Source organism: Coregonus lavaretus (genome assembly GCF_964263955.1).
Source record: "Coregonus lavaretus genome assembly, chromosome: 25".
Lineage (NCBI taxonomy): Eukaryota > Metazoa > Chordata > Actinopteri > Salmoniformes > Salmonidae > Coregonus > Coregonus lavaretus.
This window is the reverse complement of record NC_140012.1, coordinates 6,797,421-6,819,466: the sequence shown is the minus strand read 5'-3', so window position 1 is coordinate 6,819,466 and position 22,046 is coordinate 6,797,421. Positions and strand designations below refer to the sequence as shown.

At 46.5% G+C, this 22,046-nt stretch overlaps 1 protein-coding gene across 1 annotated transcript in view; it reads left to right on the top strand.

Moving 5' to 3' along the window:
* Positions 1–21,222, top strand: part of LOC311100945 (SH3 and multiple ankyrin repeat domains protein 1-like) — a gene marked incomplete at both ends in the record, with an annotated part of 40,810 nt that extends 19,588 nt beyond the window's left edge. Inside the window, 20 exons of the mRNA XM_084141921.1 lie at positions 183–224; positions 916–1,032; positions 1,168–1,245; positions 1,668–1,734; positions 6,732–6,910; positions 7,089–7,225; positions 7,488–7,639; positions 7,901–8,014; positions 8,423–8,501; positions 13,740–13,822; positions 14,024–14,148; positions 14,430–14,568; positions 14,726–14,806; positions 15,351–15,377; positions 15,475–15,531; positions 15,777–15,889; positions 16,373–16,481; positions 16,597–19,819; positions 19,914–20,819; positions 21,117–21,222. Coding sequence (XP_083998047.1) covers positions 183–224; positions 916–1,032; positions 1,168–1,245; positions 1,668–1,734; positions 6,732–6,910; positions 7,089–7,225; positions 7,488–7,639; positions 7,901–8,014; positions 8,423–8,501; positions 13,740–13,822; positions 14,024–14,148; positions 14,430–14,568; positions 14,726–14,806; positions 15,351–15,377; positions 15,475–15,531; positions 15,777–15,889; positions 16,373–16,481; positions 16,597–19,819; positions 19,914–20,819; positions 21,117–21,222 — 5,934 coding nt within the window. The remainder of the gene's footprint in view (positions 1–182; positions 225–915; positions 1,033–1,167; positions 1,246–1,667; positions 1,735–6,731; positions 6,911–7,088; positions 7,226–7,487; positions 7,640–7,900; positions 8,015–8,422; positions 8,502–13,739; positions 13,823–14,023; positions 14,149–14,429; positions 14,569–14,725; positions 14,807–15,350; positions 15,378–15,474; positions 15,532–15,776; positions 15,890–16,372; positions 16,482–16,596; positions 19,820–19,913; positions 20,820–21,116) is intronic.
* Between the last annotated feature and the right edge of the window lie 824 nt (positions 21,223–22,046).

Here is a 22,046-nt window from a genome sequence, read left to right as displayed (position 1 = left end):
GTATTATCATACGTTGGTATAGTACATTAGGTTTTTAGTGTACTTTCAGTCTCCTGTCCTGTACATGTCTTAAACATTTCACCCCTCTTTTTGCACTCTCCTTTCTCCTCAATTGAGATACACCTTCTCACTGGTCTCTTTCCATTGTTTTCCTTTCTTCCTCTCTTCCTTTCTCTCGATAGCTCAGGGATGAAGAGGAATTTGGAATGCAAGAAATACACAAGGTACTGATCATGTAATCCATGAATACTTCCATTCAAGTTGTGAAATTGGGGGAAGAGTAACTCTTAGGATCATGACCTTCCATGACCTTCCATGGTCTCAAAGTGGTAAAGAAAGAAAGAGGAGTTTGGTTATTTCTTCCTGAAACGGTGATCCTTCACAATTTGGTACATTCATCTCATGTAACTGTTGAGTCCAATGCAGATAGACATTAGATACCATCTCGTGCTGACATCTTCTATCTCTGCGTCATTCACTCACTATCTCAGTGCTGTGCTGTTCACCACTGTGGTGTCATGCTATTTTATTGTAGTTCATGTTAGCTTATGTAGTGTCCTGTGTTTTGTTACTTCTCTAATTTTGTGTCGTGTTATTTTAAGTGCAGAAATTAAAGTGGAAACCATTAAGCAGAAGGGGGAAGGTCAAACGCTTATTATATCATTTTAATTTCTTAATTTGTTCTTTATTTGGCAATGGTTCAGACATTCATCAGCTGTATCTTTCATTCTGTTTATCTTTTAATTTGTCACAATTTTAGCTACACATTTTTTATTTGGTATAATTTATGAATAAGCACAGTAATTGCATCTTTGCAATTGATTGTGTAGTGATGACCCATTTAAAACCCCTCAGATTCTCCTTTGCTAATAATTTTAATCTTTAGATGCTTTCTTTACACACCCTCCTCCCAAGGCCTGCCAGAATGGTTTTGCCCAGCACTTGGAGCACCTTCTGTTCTATGGGGCAGATACCACTTCTCAGAATGCCTCAGGGAACACCGCACTTCACATTTGTGCCCTATATAATAAGGTAAGTACCATTTTAAATACAGGGACAACACAATAATCACAATAATCAAAGTAATTGGTTTGTGAGTTCCAAATGTCTGTGTGACATTTTAGTCCTGAATTAAGTTCAACAGTGGCTGTCTTTCTGGCCTATCAGGAAAGCTGTGTTCGTGTTCTGCTCTACAGAGGGGCTAATAAGGAAATGAAGAACAAGCATGGACAAAGCCCCTTTCAGGTATCAATAACAACTTCATGTTTTCAGTTTTCTTTAGTTTTTCATTCTGCCGACTACGCCAAATGTAATCAGGTTTGTTACACGTCAATAAACCATTGAGTTGAAAATCAGTTACTTGTTTTAAATGTATTATTAGCAAAGCATTTATTAAATTGGGTGTTTGATGTTTTGGAGGAACTCTTCCTGTACATGATGCATGTGTTACAGTTAATAATAATAATAATAATAATATGCCATTTAGCAGACGCTTTTATCCAAAGCGACTTACAGTCATGCGTGCATACATTTTTGTGTATGGGTGGTCCCAGGGATCGAACCCACTACCCTGGCGTTACAAGCGCCGTGCTCTACCAGCTGAGCTACAGTTAGGGGGAGTGTTGCATGTAATTGTGTGTGTGCGTACATGTGTCTGTGTTTTGAAGGTAGCAGTAATGTCGGGCCATTTTGAACTTGGGGAAATCATCAAAAACCACAGAGATGCAGATATAGGTAAGTCTTGGTCCTCCACTTGGGTCTTTTCAGATTAGGAAGTGATTGATAGTGAGTTTTGGTGCATGAGTGTCTGTTAAGGTTGAATGGCGGGAACCCGGTTACCGAGATTTACCGCCCAAAACCACTCCCTTTTCCGGGATAAAAAACGGAGAGAAACTGGTCAATTATAAGAAATTATTTATATCAACAACATGACGTGAAATGGAACTGTACAATTATATGCAATGTCTAAATCTTGCTTCTCTGCGGTCTTCTCTCTGCTCTCTGCATGATCAATCATCAACGCTCATGTTGGGGACAGACAGCCCATCTCAGTATGGAGTGCATATCACAATGCATGTAGACCTATCATCTCATCATGGTAACTTTTTTCCTTGTGACAGGTAGGCCTACATTTGCTGCAGCATAGCCTATGCTACAGTATAAGGACCGAATGCACGTCTAATTTACACATCTCCATCTGGCTTTCGGGGGTCACCTTGTTTTTTTATTGTAAATATGTTTAATTTTTTAATTGCAGCTGCAGAGTTTTAAAACAACCTATCACTTGAATATTGTTGCATGAAATTAGAGCATGTGCAAGCAGTCTTTCTCTCTCCCTCCATCAATTCCATTCAAATTGCATCCAAAATAGATAATCCTGTTCAAGATTGATATATACAGTGTATATATATATATATATATATATATATATATATATATATATATATATATATATATATATATATATATACACTACCGTTCAAAAGTTTGGGGTCACTTAGAAATGTCCTTGTTTTCGAAAGAAAAGCAATTTTTTTGTCTATTAAAATAACATCAGATTGATCAGAAATACAGTGTAGACATTGTTAATGTTGTAAATGGCTATTGTAGCTGGAAACGGCAGATTTTTTTATGGAATATCTACATAGGTGTACAGAGGCCCATTATCAGCAACCATCAGTCCTGTGTGTCACGATCGTCGGTAAGAGAGGAGGACCAAGGCGCAGCGTTGCAGGCAAACATACTCTTTATTTAGCGATACACGACCAAAACGATAACGTGACAGTTCACGGTCTAACACAAACCAACTAGAAACAAGATCCCACAACTACTGTGGGAAAACAGCCTGTTTAAATGTGGTTCCCAATCAGAGACAACCAGCCACAGCTGACACTCGTTGCCTCTGATTGAGAACCACACTGGCCAACATAGAAATGAAACACCTAGAACTACAACACAGAAATCTACACACCCTGGCTCAACATAACAGTGTCCCCAGAGCCAGGGCGTGACACTGTGTTCCAATGGCCCGTTGTGTTTGCTAATCCAAGTTTATCATTTTAAAAGGCTAATTGATCATTAGAAAACCATTTTGCAATTATGTTAGCACAGCTGAAAACTGTTGTGCTGATTAAAGGAGCAATAAAACTGGCTTTCTTGAGACTAGGTGAGTATCTGGAGCATCAGCAATTGTGGGTTCGATTACAGGATCAAAATGGCCAGAAACAAATAACTTTCTTCTGAAACTCATCAGTCTATTCTTGTTCTGAGAAATGAAGTCTATTCCATGCGAGAAATTGCCAAGAAACTGAAGATCTCATATAACGCTGTGTTCTACTCCCTTCACAGAACAGCACAAACTGTCTCTAACCAGAATAGAAAGAGGAGTGGGAGGCCCCGGTGCACAACTGAGCAAGAGGAGAAATACATTGAGTGTCTAGTTTGAGAAACAGACGCCTCACAGGTCCTCAACTGGCAGCTTCATTAAATAGTACCCGCAAAACACCAGTCTCAACATCAACAGTGAAGAGGCGACTCCGGGATGCTGACCTTCTAAGCAGAGTTGCAAAGAAAAAGCCATATCTCAGACTGGCCAATAAAAAGAAAAGATTAAGATGGGCAAAAGAAAACAGACACTGGACAGAGGAAGATTGGAAAAAAGTGTTATGGACAGACGAATCGAAGTTTGAGGTGTTCGGATCACAAAGAAGAACATTTGTGAGACGCAGACCAAATGAAAAGATGCTGGAGGAGTGCTTGATGCCATCTGTCAAGCATGGTGGAGGCAATGTGATGGTCTGGGGGTGCTTTGGTGGTGGTAAAGTGGGAGATTTGTACAGGGTAAAAGGATGGCGCTTGATTGGAGCCAATTTCCTCCTACAACAGGACAATGACCCAAAGCACAGCTCCAAACTATGCAATTACTATTTAGGGAAGAAGCAGTCAGCTGGTATTCTGTCTATAATGGAGTGGCCAGCACAGTCACCGGATCTCAACACTATTGAGCTGTTGTGGGAGCAGCTTGACCATAAGAAGTGCCCATAAAGCCAATCCAACTTGTGGGAGGTGCTTCAGGAAGCATGGGGTGAAATCTCTTCAGATTACCTCAACAAATTGAAAACTAGAATGCCAAATGTCTGCAACTGTAATTGCTGCAAATGGAGGATTCTTTGACGAAAGCAAAATTTGAAAGACACAATTATTAATTCAATTAAAAATCATTATTTCTAACCTTGTCAATGACTACATTTCCTATTCATTTTGCTATATTTCCTATTCAAACTCATTTCCTGTATGTTTTCATGGAAAACAAGGACATTTCTAAGTGACCCCAAACGTTTGAACGGTAGTGTGAATATATATATATATATATATATATATATATATATATATATATATATATATATATATATATATATATATATATATATATATATATATATATCCTAGCCTAGCCTACCTCTTTCAGGTAATACATTCAATGCAGTATTAGCCTTATATTTGTCTAATGAATGTTGGGTTATGCATAATAAGCTTCTAACTTATAGCCTCTGTCTCTTGCGCAATACGCACGCACCTGTGTTCCGTTGGCCTCTCTCCTTAAAACACGCTCCTTAGCTCTTGGAGTCCCATGCAGGAAAAGCTAGACTAGAATAGCTTGCTGGACAATTTTTGGGGGGCATTTCTTATACCAATAGACTATTTGAAGAGGGACGCAAGCTCTTGTTTGCTGAATGTTAAATACAGCAACCAATAGAACTCCTGGGTAGTTTGAAAGAAGAGCGAACGCGCGATGGCGGTAGGCTATAGCAATTATTTATTCAAACCCATAACCATTCAATCTTCGTGAAGAGAAATGAAAGCCATCTGCATCTAATTCTAGTCCTATATTATTCAAGCATGTCATTACAATGATGATGATAAGGACAGCGAAACTACATTTCATTTAACTGAGGAAGGAATTAAGGAATAAAGCAACAATAGAGAGAGAAAGAGGTAGGCAGGCTAATAACATTAGGGGAAATATTATGAAAGGTATATATGCGTCAGCCTACTAATTATACAAATATAGGCCCTATTATATTTCTAAATGAAAATACAATTTGCTAGCCTATACTTGTAACGTTGTAGGCTGCATGTGCTGCACCAGAATCGCTTCTCTCAGCTTTATCATGGTTTTGAACAATGTGCATCAATCCAGTCATATAATCCAGTATAATACAATACAGTACAGTAATACAGTCCACACTCAAAAAGATTAGCCTACTGGAGCTAGTTTCATTTATTTACCCTAGAGAGCATATAGCTAGCTACATCTATGGGCTTTTATGTTTTTCTGTCGTGCATAATGTGCAGTAGCCTATATATCATATATGTATTGGCTAACGGCACAATCATTTGGGCTTTTTTGGGTTTGGGACTATAAAATTACTTTTTACTGTAGGCCTCATAAAATGTATTTAATATATGGCTGATCAGGCACAGGTTGCATCAGACTTGAATTCTCTATCAAAGCTCAAATCAAATCCAGACATAAGCCTATTTATATGCTTTATAATGCTTTTGAATTACACTTCCGGTCTTGGCTTGAAATACCGGGTTACCCTGGAGAAAAGTGATTTATTCTCGGGATGGAACATTTTGTAAAATAACGGGGAAATATTATTCCTTAGTGTCTGTACTGTATTTCTGTTGTGCTATCTGCTATAAATTACTTTGCAGTGCATTGTTTGGTATAAATGTTCTGCTTCATCAATCAACCTGTGACTCAGAAGATCTGTTGTGTTTTCCCATCTTATTAAGTTGTTTTATCACACTGGTAGATGGTATTTGATGTGGTGCACTGGATCAGCATACAGAGGCTAATCCCTAGACATTGATGGGTTCTAAACTTGAAATATGAAATATCCTTATTCATGTTACTGAGGGAGAGAGGGGAAGGCAGAACGTTTACATTCTGTCAGAACATGTTATTGTTTGACATCAGGGATCCTATGGAGAGGAGAAGGGCCACAGTCTGGTTTCAGTTGTTGTGTTGTAATTTGAAATACTTGCAACACCAGAAGTGAATGTTTATATATAGGAGGAATGTATATGGTGGGGTCAATTAAGGGTGGATATGAGCAATAGGCTTGGAGAGTTACTAAGTAAGGGAAAAGGCAATCACATGGTTGCAGTCGCTAATAAGGGTGGATAGCTGTGGATTAGTGAGGAATAGGGGCCGAGGTCAGGTCAGGTCACATGAAGGAACAGTTTATTACCCACATCACTTAACTTCCTGCCTAGCAACAAAGATGTAATGTTTAGAGAAAAGGAGGAGACTCCACCTAAAGGGGGGTATAAATACTTGTGCTGGTGGGAACATGTCTTTGTCTTATGCAGCTGTGTGACCCAGTGGGTGAATAAACTTGGTTTGAGCTTTACTAGTCGTCCGTGAGTTTTTACTCTGTTTATTTAGAATCTAACAACATTTTACAAACTGTTTTGTTTCTGAAAACACTATTGGTTCAGAGGTGGCCTCTTAACCTCATCTGATGCTTTAGATTATTGCTTGCCCAGTTTGAGGGTTGTGTGTGGTGTTCAAGTCCATCCTTGTTGCTTGTCGATTGTCTTTGCATCCGAATCACTTGAGTCGGGTTGTTAATTGTTCACACTCTCACAATATTCCCTCACTCTTTCTCTCCCCTCTTACCTCACTGTTTTTCCACCTACCTGTGACTCTCTTTTCTCAGTGCCCTTTCTGGAATCCCCAAAGTATGCTCCCAAAAGAGGAGAGAGTGCACGCACGCTTCCTCTCCTCATGGCTCAACCCTACCCCCTCCTGCGTGCTAACAGTGATAACAGCATGACCCTGTCTGACACCATGGCCCTGCCCAACAAGGCTGCTGGAGCCAATCCCGTCCCTGGACAGGTACTGAGAGGCACAGTATGGAGATGCAGTGGGAGATCGCGACTATATGGTTTATTGGGGAGCTATGCTCTTAGTAACTCTGGGACCTTAACCAATAAATTGTGAGTTTGGGTCTGTGTAAGTGTCAACACAATTATATAATTCAGCCTGTGTTTGTGTTGGTTCCCTCTCTGTCTAGGGTCGCAGGGCCTCTGTGGGTGTGAGGAGCTCCAGCAGTCCCAGGGCCCGTACCCGATCCCCGTCGCGAGGAAGAGGAGGAGGACAGAGCGACACAGAGGAGAGGCATCAAAGCAAACCACAGCGCGGCAGACAGGGGTGAGAACATAGTGGAGGGAGAGAGCGTAGATATGTAAATCTATTTATAAATAACGTGCATATACAAAAAGTTGTGTTTTTACATGCATTTCGGTTGTCTACAGCCAATGGGGCTGTTACCAGCTTTAAAGCTTCCAAATACTTTATTCTCATAGTGTAAACCACTGTCGTGAGCCATTTATTGTCCCTCTATCTCCAATACTGGTATCCCCAGGTGTTGTTACATGATACACAAACTCTTCCTCTGTCTTTCTTCTTGCAGTGCGACCTCAGCGGGTAGTGGCGGGTGGTCAGCTGGGGGTCAGATGAGGCATATGTACAGTGCGGTCCCAGGGCGAGTGTACTTGGCCACGAGGGCTTACACTGCCCACAGAGACAAAGAGCTCACCATCAGCAAAGGAGACAAAGTCAAAGGTAAGAGAGATTCAGAGAGGAGTGGGTTTTTGGAGTGCCACTGTGTTGATTGTAAAGTTGTGATGCACCCCTCTTCTCTTTGTTCTCTCTCTCTCTCTCTCTCGCTCTCTCTCTCTCTCTCTCTCTCTCTCTCTCTCTCTCTCTCTCTCTCTCTCTCTCTCTCTCTCTCTCTCTCTCTCTCTCTCTCTCTCTCTCTCTCTCTCTCTCTCTCTCTCTCTCTCTCTCTCTCTCTCTCTCTCTCTCTCTCCTTCCTTCTCTCAGTGTTGAGTGTTGGAGAGGGGGGGTTCTGGGAGGGCACAGTGAAAGGTCGGACAGGCTGGTTTCCCTCAGATTGTGTGGAGGAGGTGGGTCCTCCCAGTAAGGAGAATCGATCAGGTGAGCAACACCACCAATCTTATAGAAACCAAATACAATATGTGCTCAGACAAAGACACTACTCTCACTCGCATTACATCCGCTCAGACAAACACCAACCAAAATCCCTCTACAGATGCTAACCCCGCATTTACTGAATGACTCATTTAATCTTCATTCAGTTGCCAGCATTCTATTGACTTGCAGGACATCCTCACAATGTTACATGCAATAGGGCATGTATCACACCCACCCAGTAACATTAATAGCACACCACCACAACAACCAACTTGATCATGGTGTGTTTCAGAGATGATGCACTGGAATACAAAGTATACAAAGACACATGGAATACACAAATAGTGGAACACAAAGACACACAAAACACACATTAATATAAAGGTAACACATGAACTGTTTGTGTTCCAGAGACGCGCAGTGAGAAAGCCAAGAGGAAGCTGTTTCGTAATGTTACCGTGGGAGCATATGATGGCGTGGATGGCCCCAGGTAAGACTGGACTTGATAGAAGCTTGTTGTCTGCTGGCCCTCAGGAACTAGATGTATCGATGAATGACCTCATGCAAAGTCATTTTTACCCCCGGGACACATGGTCACCAAGTTCTAAGGGTGGAGGAATAGTGAAGTAATATGAAGGAAGGGAAGACAAGGCGTAAGGGAAATCACTAGCTAACTATGCTAAGATTGAATACCCAGCACTAATCGTGCTCTGCAGCCCTTATCATTCTCAGTAGAAAACATACAGTAAGATTAGACATGATTGACTTTGTAAAACCATGCTAATGTTTTAGCTGTGTCTTGTCAATTGTGTAGGTGGACAGCTGGAATCGGCTAATTTGTTTGTGTTTCTGATGGGTGTGTTTCTGTGTTGACAATTGGAGGAGGGTGAGTGTGCTGAGCCTAGGGTGAAGCTGAAGTGATTGCTTGTTTATGCTATTGCTCAGCTGTATTAAGACCATGCTAGCGCTAAAGGCACTGAACTAAACACGTCAGTTCAATTCTATTTCTTGTACATCTAACCGACAAAGTTGCTTGACTCTTGCTTGTTCATCTTGCCAAAAGGAGCCAAACGTGTGTTGTCCCTGCTTACATGACCAATCACATTCCCCCTTTCAGTCATGCTTATTTTCCCTGTTAAAAATAATGCCATAAATGTTGACGATGGATTCCTTCTCCCCCATTGCATCTGTCTAATCTGCTAGCGTCAAGCTGCAGTTCAGCCCCAGGCAGCTGCAGTTGTGCTGTGCATCATGAGGGCTAACAGTGCTGTGTGTGTGTGTGTGTGTGTGTGTGTGTGTGTGTGTGTGTGTGTGTGTGTGTGTGTGTGTGTGTGTGTGTGTGTGTGTCTCTACACGTGTGTGAGCGTGCGGCACAACATCCTGATGATGAGTCTTGGGGATTTGGAGGTGATGAGCGTTCGTTCGGTCAATCGGCAAGTGTGAGGAGGGACTCCACGCACCCAAGGTTTTGGGCTTACAGCATGTAGCTGACATTAGCCGTGTGCTACGAAGCTCTTATTATCAGTCACAAGTCACTGAGCTTAATACAGGTTCACTGGTATTTGGCAATGTGAATAATGGCCAGTGACTCAGACGGTGAATGACATCTGTGTGAAGAGAGATTGTATGTAGGAATGTGTGTAGTACAGTGGTGGTTATGTTGCCGATTGTAATACAGTAGCATTTTGAACCGGATCCAGCTCCAGATGTATGGCTGCTGCTACCCATTGCATTTGTGTGTTTGGGAGAATGTCAATGAGAATTTCGAGTGGGTTTTGTTTGAATGTGAATGTTGTGAGTGCTGTTGTGTGTGTGTGTGTGTGTGTGTGTGTGTGTGTGTGTCTGTATTTGCAGATGAGGATCTCTCTGGAGTGGAAATCAGCTGTTTGTGAATCTGCCAGAAACCAGTCAGTGGATGTTGAAATAAACACACAATCCCTGCTGCCTGTTACCCCATCCCCCCCTTCCCCCACCTGCAAAAGCACCTCTTTTCTCTCTCCCTCTTTTATGCTAAACCTCTCTTTCCCTCCCCCTTCCTTTTTCACATCCAGCATTCTCTCCCTCTGCTCTCTTGCGTTCTCTCTCCCTGTCGCAGAGAACCATCTCTGTCGCTTTCCCTTTCTTTCACTCTCCCTCCCTCTCTCCTTCTCTCTCTCTCTCTCTCTCTCTCTCTCTCGTGCTGTCTTAAGCATGCAGGGTGTAGACGTGCTAGGCCAGCGCTCGCTCTCTCTCCTCTCTCTCCTCTCTCTCTTCTCATCTCTCTGTCCTCCTCTCTTCCACTCTCGCGGCTCTCTCTGGCTGTGCTCTCGCTGGTAGAGCGAGAGGCGGAGGGAGAGGAGGGGGTGGAGGAGAGGAGGGGGGGGGAAATGGCAATGGGGGGATGCGGAGAGAGAGATCTGTCTCTCTCTCTCTCCCTCTCTTCTTCGTGGCCGTCACTGGGCCCCAGAAACAGGAGCGTGTGGTTCATTTACAGGTAGCGGCTGTTTCCTCATTCATTGCCTGGCTATGGATGTGAGGAGAGGACAATGGAGAGAGGGGAGAGGTAGATGCAACAGAGAGGCCGTGGATTTGAAAGGCGGATTAATAAGATATGTATTGTGTGTGCGTGTGTGTGTGTATTTGTGTTTGTGTGTGTGTATGTGTGTGTGTGTATATATATATATATGTGCGTGTGTGTGTGTTAAATCATATTTAACGTTTGTGTGTGACGGAAGTGGCTATTGAATGGAGGCTCTGACTGCATCATGTTTATCTCTGTTTCTCCCCTCTCATGTATTTCTGAGTGTAATCTGAGAGCATGTTGCAATGTCAGCTATATATTGCCATATCTCATAAATTGTGTGTTCCATCTGTGTTTGTACCACTAACATATAGGATGATCATTATTTTATAGAAAGGGCGAGAGTGGACATACTAAGTGGTTTGTTTGTGATTTCCTTCATGTGAGTGTGTAAGTGGGTGTGATCGCACAGTCACAGTGTGTGTCACTGTGGTTGAGTGTCGTTGTGGGAATTGTTCATCTGTGTCTGTGTCCCTGAATTGTGACTGCATGGATGTGTCATTGTGTCTCATGGTTTAATTGTATGTAAATGTCTAAGATGAGGATGTAAGTATGTATGACTAGCATGCTGCTTCTTCTGTAGAATTGTGGAAGCTACAGAGGATGATTCAGGAATCAGGAGGGAGGGTACATGATTACACTGTAGGCTACTGTAATACTGTAGGCCACTGTAATACTGTAGGCCACTGTAATACTGTAGGCTACTGTAATACTGTAGGCCACTGTAATAATGTAGGCTACTGGAATACTGTAGGCTACTGTAATACTGTAGGCTACTGTAATACTGTAGGCTACTGTAATACTGTAGGCCACTGTAATACTGTAGGCTACTGTAATACTGTAGGCCACTGTAATACTGTAGGCCACTGTAATACTGTAGGCCACTGTAATACTGTAGGCCACTGTAATACTGTAGGCCACTGTAATACTGTAGGCTACTGTAATACTGTAGGCCACTGTAATACTGTAGGCCACTGTTAAACTGTAGGCCACTGTAATACTGTAGGCCACTGTAATACTGTAAGCCACTGTAATACTGTAGGCTACTGTAATACTGTAGGCCACTGTAATACTGTAGGCCACTGTAATACTGTAGGCTACTGTAATACTGTAGGCTACTGTAATACTGTAGGCTACTGTAATACTGTAGGCCACTGTAATACTGTAGGCCACTGTAATACTGTAGGCCACTGTAATACTGTAGGCCACTGTAATACTGTAGGCCACTGTAATACTGTAGGCCACTGTAATACTGTAGGCTACTGTAATACTGTAGGCCACTGTAATACTGTAGGCCACTGTAATACTGTAGGCCACTGTAATACTGTAGGCCACTGTAATACTGTAGGCTACTGTAATACTGTAGGCTACTGTAATACTGTAGGCCACTGTAATACTGTAGGCCACTGTAATACTGTAGGCCACTGTAATACTGTAGGCTACTGAAATACTGTAGGCCACTGTAATACTGTAGGCCACTGTAATACTGTAGGCCACTGTAATACTGTAGGCTACTGTAATACTGTAGGCCACTGTAATATGTGAGTGTGTTCTGTGACCACTGTGTGTCACATTGGCCAATGGGGAATTCATGTAACGTAAAAGCAGTCAATATGCACATTTAAGGTCCTTTCCTGAACAGCATGGACTGAGAGTACAGGAATGAGGGGGTTAAATGGTACAGACTATTTCAAAGAACCACAGTATCATACCTACACCTCTATTGTCTTGGGGATAAAATGATACAAAGCAGCCGTTTGAACACACTGCTACATGTAGATTTGATCCTTTGAGAGGGAACGCAAGAAGGAGACGGAGTGAGAGAAAAGGAATGAAGTGTGAACAGCAGATGGATGGAAGGCGGCTTTTTGCGTTGGCGAAACCGTAACATTGACAGTGTGGCGACGCACGAGGGAAGGATGGAAGGTACAAACTGTAGACCTCGGTATGAGAAGTTAACTGTGGTTTCTTCAGCTTTGTAATGGATGCCATGTACGGCCTGCTCACACCAAGTTCAGCAACTCCCAGAAAAGCAAAGACTCTCATCCTCAGTGGATTTGCACAGTCGATTGGAGGCCGCGTCAGTTTGAGTTTATTCGAGCAGCTAATGCAGAAAAACGTAGCTCCGGAATAAAATACTGGGATTTCAACCCAATGGATTCAATCACAAGTCATACAGTGACCGAAGAGCCAGACATCCTAATGGAACTGCAAAACAGCATGAATTGAGACCGGCCAGCTGTGTAAAATTGAGACCTTCAAATGAACGGAGATGGAAACCCTGTTGTTGTATATGGCTGTTAAATCTGAGGATACAGTATGCACTGAGCTCGTAAAACCGTGTGAATTGAGACCCGGCAGGCTTTACAGCGTGAATTGGAGACACTGTTGTTGTAAAACAGTATATGGCTACTGTGGAGTGAGGCTCCTGTATACACTGAGCTCTACATAAGGGAAAACTGCTGTAAGCCAGCCATAAATCTGACAAGCAACAGAAGTCCCAGACATGGTAATGGCGCAATGACCAACTCGTAACACTGAGCCATAAAACTAGTCCTACCATATCATAACAAGATGGCCATGTCAACCATCAATGAAAAAACAGCGAACGTCATTATGAAGAGAGATGACTAACTGCTACTCAAACATAGATCCCTACCTGTAGATCATTTTGAAGCGTTATGTATGACAAATGGAGAAGTAGGATGAGAGGTAGCCAAGATAGCTAGTGCAGTGAAAGCTTGAAGAAAGCTAATGCAGCATTACAGGTGCATTTATAAGTTCCCATTAACAGTGAAGTGTCTATGCAGCATTTTTTATGTACATTCCCACGTGCTTCCTGGTGCTAGTCAGCATTATGCTGGATTATGGAGAGGTCTTTCCAGTACACTCCTCCTCGCCCATCATGACACTGACTCTACCCTGGTTTGTCGAGTCTCTTTGTATGGTGGTGCTCGTTGTATGACATGCCTCAAGCCCCCCCATCTTTTGGTGCAGTGTGATTTCATAATGTGATGCAGTATAGCGGTCTCCCAGATTCAGAAATGCTTTATTTGCATGACAATGAGGCTTTCTGTTGCTAAAGAAGTCATATAGCTTGCTCTCTCTTGCTCTCCGCCTCTCCCCCTCTCTCTCTCCCTTCTCTCTTCTCTCCTTATTCTCTCTAAGTGACTACATCATTAAGGAGAAGACAGTGCTCCTGCAGAAGAAAGACAATGAGGGCTTTGGCTTTGTGCTTCGGGGAGCCAAAGGTGAGTGAGTGCCTCTCCGTCCGAAATACCCCTGAATGTCTACTATCTCCAGCTTCCACAGTCCTCTACTCTTCGATATATTTAACTTTCACTCCTTGCATTTCCTCTTAGTAATTTCTTCCATCCTATCTCTCTGCCTCCACTTGAACACTCTTTTATTACATCTCCCTCATCCTCTTGTTCTTGACTTGTTCTCTGCAGCCCAGACTCCCATAGAGGAGTTCACTCCGACCCCAGCATTCCCCGCGCTGCAGTACATGGAGTCTGTGGATGAGGGGGGTGTGGCCTGGAGGGCTGGCCTAAGGATGGGGGACTTCCTTATTGAGGTATGGATCCTTGGAAAGGCTTGTCATTCTGAGAGTTTATGCAGGCCTGGGAATCAAAATGGAATCAACTTTTGTAATCACTATCAAATTGTAGATTTGTTGATTTGTTTTGAATTTGAACTCAAACAGTGCAGTATGACAGTTTAGTCTTGTTGACAGCCAGTGTTATCTCTCGCTCTCTGTGTGTGTGTGTGTGTGTGTGTGTGTGGGGGGGTGTGTGTGTGTGTGTGTGTGTGTGTGTGTGTGTGTGTGGGTGTGTGTGTGGGGGTGTGTGTGTGTAGGCCAATAGTCACAATGTAGTGAAGGTGGGCCACAGGCAGGTGGTCAACATGATCAGACAAGGTGGCAACACTCTTATGGTCAAGGTTGTCATGGTGGCCCGCAACCCGGAGATGGAGGAGACCAACCCCAGGAAGAAAGGTATACTTTTTAGTTTGTTCTGTGTAATTTATACAATTCATGTTTACAGCATAGTAGTAAACAGTAATGTTTGTTTGCAATACCGTAACAGACACTGAGTGTATGTTTATAACACAGTTGTAAGCAGTAAGTGCATTTGGTCCTTCTCCCTTGGCAGTCCCCCAGCAGGCTAAGAGGCTGACTCCTCCTGCCATTGCCCTGCGCTCCAAATCAATGACATTAGAGCTGGAAGACATGGGTAAGACAATGGAAGAAGGAGGGAAGCATAAAAAGCAGGGAGAAAAGGAAAAGAAAAGGAGTGTTCACATTCTGACCCATAGAAAAAGATTATTGAAAAAGTCCATTAAATATTAAGTGAGTTGATGCAGAGAGCCTTGGGGATTTAACTGGTATAGGTAAGGAGTGTTTTTCTAATTACCAACGGCTTAATGAGGAGGACTATGGAGATAAATGTCCTCTTTCAAGTGAATGTATGGAAATGTGCTCTATATGGGAAAGATGGAGATACAGTGAAGTGGTTCACATTCTGGAAACACTACATTATGCGATGGCATATAACCTCTGCTCCATTTCTTCTTTTTCTGCTAAATGGAACGGCTGACTAACAGTGGAGAAAGGTGGGAAAAGGTTGAGTTGTGTATTATCATTGTCATCACCAGTGTTAAAGTATGTACTGTATTCATTCATGTTATTTCGTGATATTACAGAGATGGCTATAATAGCAGTCTCAGTATACTCTTATAGCATAGTATGATTACCTTATTTTCTCTTATATGCTGCAGCTGCTTCTACATGGAAAAAGAAAGCAGGTGAATATCTCGCTTATCATTACCTTCATCAGCCCTTAAGCCTCCATTCAAAATCCGTCTGCTCAGGTCCTATGACTATACGGCCTCTGCTTTTCAGAGTACGAGTCCTCCCAGGTGCCTGATAAGAAGAGGACAGTCTATCAAATGGCACTAAGTAAGATCTGACCCCCGACCCTCTTTGTGTTTCAAGAGGCCATCTTTGAACAGGGTAACAGTAATGTGCCTCTGCTTTTAATTGTCTTAAGCTTTTGATCTATCTATCTCTCTCTCGCTCTTTCTCTCTCTCTCTCACACACACGCACATACCCGCACACTCTCTCTATCTCTCTCTCTCTCTCTCTCTCTCCCCCATTTCTCTCTCTCTCACACATACGCGCACACTCTCTCTCTGTCTGTCAGATAAACTGGATGAGATCCTGGCAGCAGCGCAGCACACGATCACATCAGACGGACAGGGGCAGCGGGGCCACGGGGGGAAGAGAGAACGAACCAAGAGCATCGCCCCCAATGAGGTACTGCATCATTCTCAGCATCGTTAGTGACACTGAATGAGTAACATTTTGGATGGGAGACTGTTACAGAGGAGTGTAAATGCTTATTTTAGGCTGGATCATGTTGTTGAATTGTATTGTATTGTTGTATGTTTTAATTCTGTAATGTATTGATTGTTGCTGCCTTCTTGGCCAGGTCTCCCTTGAAAAAGAGACTCTGGGTCTCAATGGGCCTTTCCTGGTTAAATAAAGGTTAAATTAATAAAACATTAAATTACTCTACCATGACTGTACCTGCAGCACCTACTGACCCTAGGGATCATACCCTCAATTCAATGACTGTGTCTGCAATGCTGGATGTGAAATCGACCTCACAGCCTAGGATGTGAACTTATTGCTTTCTCCATATTGCACTATATCACTTTTACTGCCAATGCAAGTTTAATTCGCGTCACTTTTTCCCGTTCTCCGCATCTCTCCCTGTGTGTCTTGCAACACATTAAGCCAAGTCATGACCAGTTGGTCGGTGTGATGCAGCCTGGGTCTGGCTACAACCAGGGTCAGTATCCCCCCGGCCAGCCGCATGGAGTAATGCTGCGACAGAAATCTATTGGTAAGTCCTACCGATACAATTACTATGGTAGTTACTGTCAAAAAGCCACATTCTGACTGTTGTAAATTAACTTTGCTTTCCAACCAGATAGTGTAACTGTTTGTCCCTGTTTCAGGTGTGACGGAGGAGGAGAGGCAGTCCCTCCACACCCCGGCTATGAAACTGTCCCGTAGTCTGTCGGAGGACATCCCCCCTCCCCCCAGCACATCCCCCCCAGAACCCCCCTTATCTGCTGGCCCCCACACTGCTCGGAGGGGGGAGCAGTCTGCCCCCCAGCCCCTGTCCTCCCAGGCCCACTACCAGGCCTTCTCCACCCAGCAACAGGCAGGCTGGGACAATCAACAGCACGGCATGACCACCACCCTCCAGAGAGGAGGAGGACAATACACAGGGGATCTCACGGAGGGGACGAGGAGAGGAGGGGGCAAAATGGGGGCATTGAGGAGGGGCTACAGTAGTGCTACTCCACCTACAAGCGCAGCTCCCAAAACTCAGCAGCAACCCCAGCAGCAACAGCAGCCGCAGCAACAGCAAGTGGCGACCCGGGAGAGGGGCGGAGGGGCAGGCAGGGGCGGAGGAGTCAGGAAGGGCGGGAGGGGCCCTCTAGTGAAGCAGCCCACAGTGGAAGGCGGGCTCAGCAGGCACCACAGAGGGGGGCAAGGCCAGGGGGGTAAAAGCTCAGTGGCCAAAGAGAAGAGCTCCATCCCCATCCCCACCATCATAGTCAAGGCCCCCTCCACCAGCAGTGGCAGTGGCCGCAGCAGCCAGGGCAGCAGCATGGACGCCGAGCAGCTGCCTCCCGACATAGACGACCCTACCTCCTCCCCTGCCTCTCCCGACACCCCCACCACCCCCGGCCTGCCTTCCATCGTGGCCCCCTCACCACCCCAGCCCCCTGTCTCCTCCCCCATGACCCCTTCGACTGTCGCCCCCCAGCTGCCCCCTGACCCGGAGAACCTGGACTTCAGCACCCAGTTCGGGGGGGCCTTCGTCGGGGCAGCGCGCCGGGACCGGGAACGTTTCCGTGACATGAGGAGGAAGAGTGCCTCCTTCTTCCTCTCCTCCGAAGAGGACATTCAAGGGGAGGCGGGGGGAGGTGGAGGGGTATGGACCAAGCCCCTACAGGGGATGGAGATGGATGTCCCCACTCCCCGCCTCCGCCCCTCCAAGTCCATTGACGAGGGCATGTTCTCTAGGGACAATTACGTCCACTACGCCAGCAGTATGCCCCCTGCCTTTGGGCTGCCTGAGTACCACTCCCCTGTGATAGGCCAGGATGGCCAGCCCAAGTCCGCTCCCTCCAACTACGGCCCAGGCTCTCCGGCCACCACCTTCATCCACCCTCTGACTGGGAAGGTCCTGGACCCCTCGTCCCCCCTGGGCCTGGCGCTGGCTGCACGGGAGAGGGCCCTCAAGGACGACCGGAGGACCCGACGGGAGGAGCGGCACTTTGGCCGGCAGATGTCCAGTGTGGGGGTGTTCCCTACATCTCTCCCGTCTCCCACACCATCCCTGTTCCCCACATCCACTGCCACCACCTCCCACGCCTCCCTGAACCGCCCACAGTCACCCAGGATATTACGCTTGGGAGGGGGAGGAGAGAGAGTGGAGAGGGACCAGGCGCCTGGAGCTAGAGAGGGCCTCAGAGTTCGCTTTTCAGAGGACAGAACCAACCAGTACCAGACCCAGTATTACCAACAGAGTCCTAGAGACAGGGAGCCACCTGGCCCGCCCATGCAGCCGCCCGGCCCGCCGCCTCAGCCTGCACCCCGCAGACCCTCGTTCCTGCAGATGGAGAGCAGTGCAAACGCTAGCTACATCCCCCAGTACACCCTCGCTGCAGCCCCAGCCCACCCACATGAAGGTGCGGGAGAGGGAGGAGTAGGAGGAGGACTGGGGCTCATGGTTCTTCCCCCGCCTGCCCCCTCGATAGACTTGGATGATGAGTTTGTCTTTGTTGACCCCCTGCCCCCTCCCTTGCAGTTCGCCAACGGCCAAGGTCAGAGAGAACTGCAGAAGGGATACCCTCAACAGCATCAACACTCAGCTCAACACGCCTCTTCCGCCATGCCACCCCCGCCGCCCCCTCTCCCCTCTCCTAAAGTACCTCCACCAGGAGGCTTCCCCTCCAACGCCCCCCTCCCCTCCCCCCAGGCCGGGGACTCTGCCGCCTCCAGCCTCACATCCTACGACAGCGAGGTGGCCAACCTCACCCAGTCAGGTCTATCTCCCTCCCTCCCTTCGCCCCAGATATTCCCCCCTTCCTCCACCACCACAGCCGCCTCCATTTTACCCGGACCCGCACCCTCACTCCACAGACCCCAGCCCATGTCCCATGCACACCCCTTCTTCAGTGGCCCCACCGTACCGGTTAACCCTGCTAATATGGGTGCCCCTGCTCCCCCAATGACCTTAGCACAGGACCGAGGCCCGGCCACCCTCACTACGACTATGACCTACGCCACCACAATGACCATGACCGCCGCCACTACTACCACAGCCTCTGCGGTGTCGGCAGACTACAATGCATCTCTGACAGCACCCAGAACCGCCATCAGCGCTGCAGGCAAGGCAGGAGACCACCACCCCTCCATGAGGAAGACTGGCGACTGGCAGACAGAGACGGTGGTGGACTCTGGGATCGAGGAGCTGGACAGCCACAGCAGCAGCGACCAGCACCTGGAAATACTAGGAGTGAGTGGACTGAGGGGTGAGAGAGGAGGAGGAGGAGTGGAAGGGGAGAGATGGGGGGGTGAGCACCCGGATCCTTACATGACCTACTCAGGCGGGCAAGCGTTTGAAGCGCACCACGCCAAACCCACGGCCAAACCCACCGTGTATCCAAAGACGATGCAGTACAAAGAGGGCGGTATCAAGGACACAAGGGAAGCGTTGCGTCGACAGGTGAGCACCAACCCGCCCTACCAGAGCACCCCACCACACCCCCAGAGACAGGCTAACCCAGAGGAGGAGGCCAGGAGAGGAGAGGGAGGAGCAGCGGACGAGAGGAAACAACGCAGACAGAGTCGACCCAAGATGGAGGACGGCTTCGGTTCCACCCTGGCTGCCTGTCTGGAGCGGCCCAACACCCTGGAGCAGAGGGGGTCAACAGAGGGGGTCGACTTGGGACAGGGCCTGGAGCGAGGCGAGGCCCAGAGGGGTGGGATGTCTATGGAGGGGCGCAGGCTGCACTCGCCCCTCTCGGGGGTGAAGGCCAGCATCATCAACGAGCTGAGCTCCAAGCTGCAGCAGATGAGCAATAAGAGCACAGACGACTGGGGTCAGTCTGAGATGCGAGGTCAGAGTCCCATTAGTCCGAGGTCGCCCACAATGCACAGGTGAGGCTGCTGCTGTTTAGTCAATTCTAAATGTTTCACTAAGTGCATTGTGTACTGAAGCACAATAACCCCTTTTACTTTTCTTCTCTTTCAGATATTCGGGGGATTTCTCCGTCTCATTTCAGAGCCCCCCCACGGCCGGCTCCACTTCCCCCTTACCCACCTCCTCCCCGCAGCATCGCCCGCCAATCCTCACCCCCAATCTCACCGCCACCCCCTCTGGCTCGCCCTCCCACCAGCCCACGCTGCAGCCCAACTGGACCCACTCCCCCTCTCCCCAGATACCCACCTCCCCCTCTCACTCCTCCCACCCTCCCCTCTCCCCCACCTACTCACCCTATCCCACGTCACCCAAACATCGCACTAAGTACCGTGGAGCCAAGATATTTGACTTCCAGTGTACCCCTGGTCCAGAGCTGAGGTCGTCTGTGTCCCGCCGGCGCGCCCCCAGCCCCCTCATATACTCCACAGACCGCCCCAGCCCCGCCCCTACCAGACCCACTTCCCTCCCCATCCTCCCCAGCACCCATGTCTACAACACCCCCTTTGATTTTCCCAATCCTCTCACCCCTTCATCCCCAGGCCACGCCCTAGGAGACCCTTATAACCCCTCCACCCCTCCTCTCTTCCCCACATCCCCACAACCTCCCTGTGCCCTCCTGGTCTCCCGCTCCCTTTCCCCCACCCAGTTCCTCTCCGGTGCCTCCTCACCCTCCATGCACCTGCCCCCCTCTCCGTCCTGCCTCAGCTACCCCCATCTCACCCCTCCTCCCCCAGCCAAGCCCTTTACCATCAAGCCCCTGTCCTACTGGACCAAGTGGGACGTGGCCGACTGGCTGGCCTACCTAAACCTGGGGGAGCACCGGGAGCGCTTCCTGGACAACGAGATCGACGGCTCCCACCTGCCCTCCCTAACCAAGGACGACTTCCTGGATCTGGGGGTGACGCGCGTCGGCCACCGCATGAACATCGAAAGAGCACTGAAGAGACTGACTGACAGGTGAGGAAGGAGCGGCATGAACAGAGTCAACGCACAGACAGAGGCTACATGTCAGCCAGGTGGCAAGTGGAAATAACGAGAGAGAAAAAGAAGGACGGATGGAGAAGGAAAGACAAGTGCCTCTTTCCTTCCCTGCGAGCCAGATGATTCCATCCCCTTCCCTTTTAGTCATAAAGCATTTTAAGTTAAGTTATTCCATCTCTCTCTCTCTCTCATATTTCATATTACTACATTCACTCCTTATTCATTTTCTATTCATTCTTATTTCTTGATTTACCCTCCTCCCTCTTTCCTCAGGCTCTTCTCTCCAATGCATGACCCTAGCCCCTCCCCTGAGCCACAAACTGAGAGAGTGAAAGATGAGGTGACTCAGAGCTCAGAGAAAGACAGAGAAACAAACTGACTGAGATGAAAACTAAAGAAGACCAATGGATACAAACAGACTGTGAGTGACTAAGACAGGAAGGGATCATGATGGACAAGGCTTAATCACGCCAAGAGAGATTTGGTATGAGTGGAGGACAATTGTTTGGAATCTTTTTTGAGATTAACATTGATTGCACGTGTAGAAACACTTACGACACACAATCATGTCTTAAACAATACAATTTACACACACTGTACAACTACTGATAAATAGGCTTTTAATTAACACATGAACACACACACACATTTGACTGCTGCCTGAGTTACAATAAAAGGAGAAATGCTAACAAGAATCTTGAGATTGGAATGCTGCTACCCATACAGAGAGGGTAAGCCCATGGATAAACTAAAGGTAGTGGTGAAGTTCCTCTAATAAACAGTAAGGGCCCTATTCTAACTTGTCCTGAGATTCATGCGCAAACTTTGACTTTACACATATTATATAATGGGATTGGAAGCTATGGTTGGCATGTGTAAACTTCAGAATATGGTCCTAAAATGGAAAGGTACATTAATTTGTTTTGTACCAAGTGCTGATTGCAATAATTCATTTCAAACAGGTCAGGGTCTTATTGATATTTAATCATTCAAATGTGTGTTTAATGACAAATCTTCTACAAATATACAAAACATAGTCGTAAAATGACATTATTATAATCATGGTTATTATCTTTAGAAAGGCTGGCAGGAGTATGTCAGAGAGGGGCAGAGGAGAGTTTAATATGGGTTTGTTTTTCCCTGAGACATGGCTGGAAGGAGTCCACAGCCATGTCTCAGAGTTTGCTAAGAACTCATGTCATT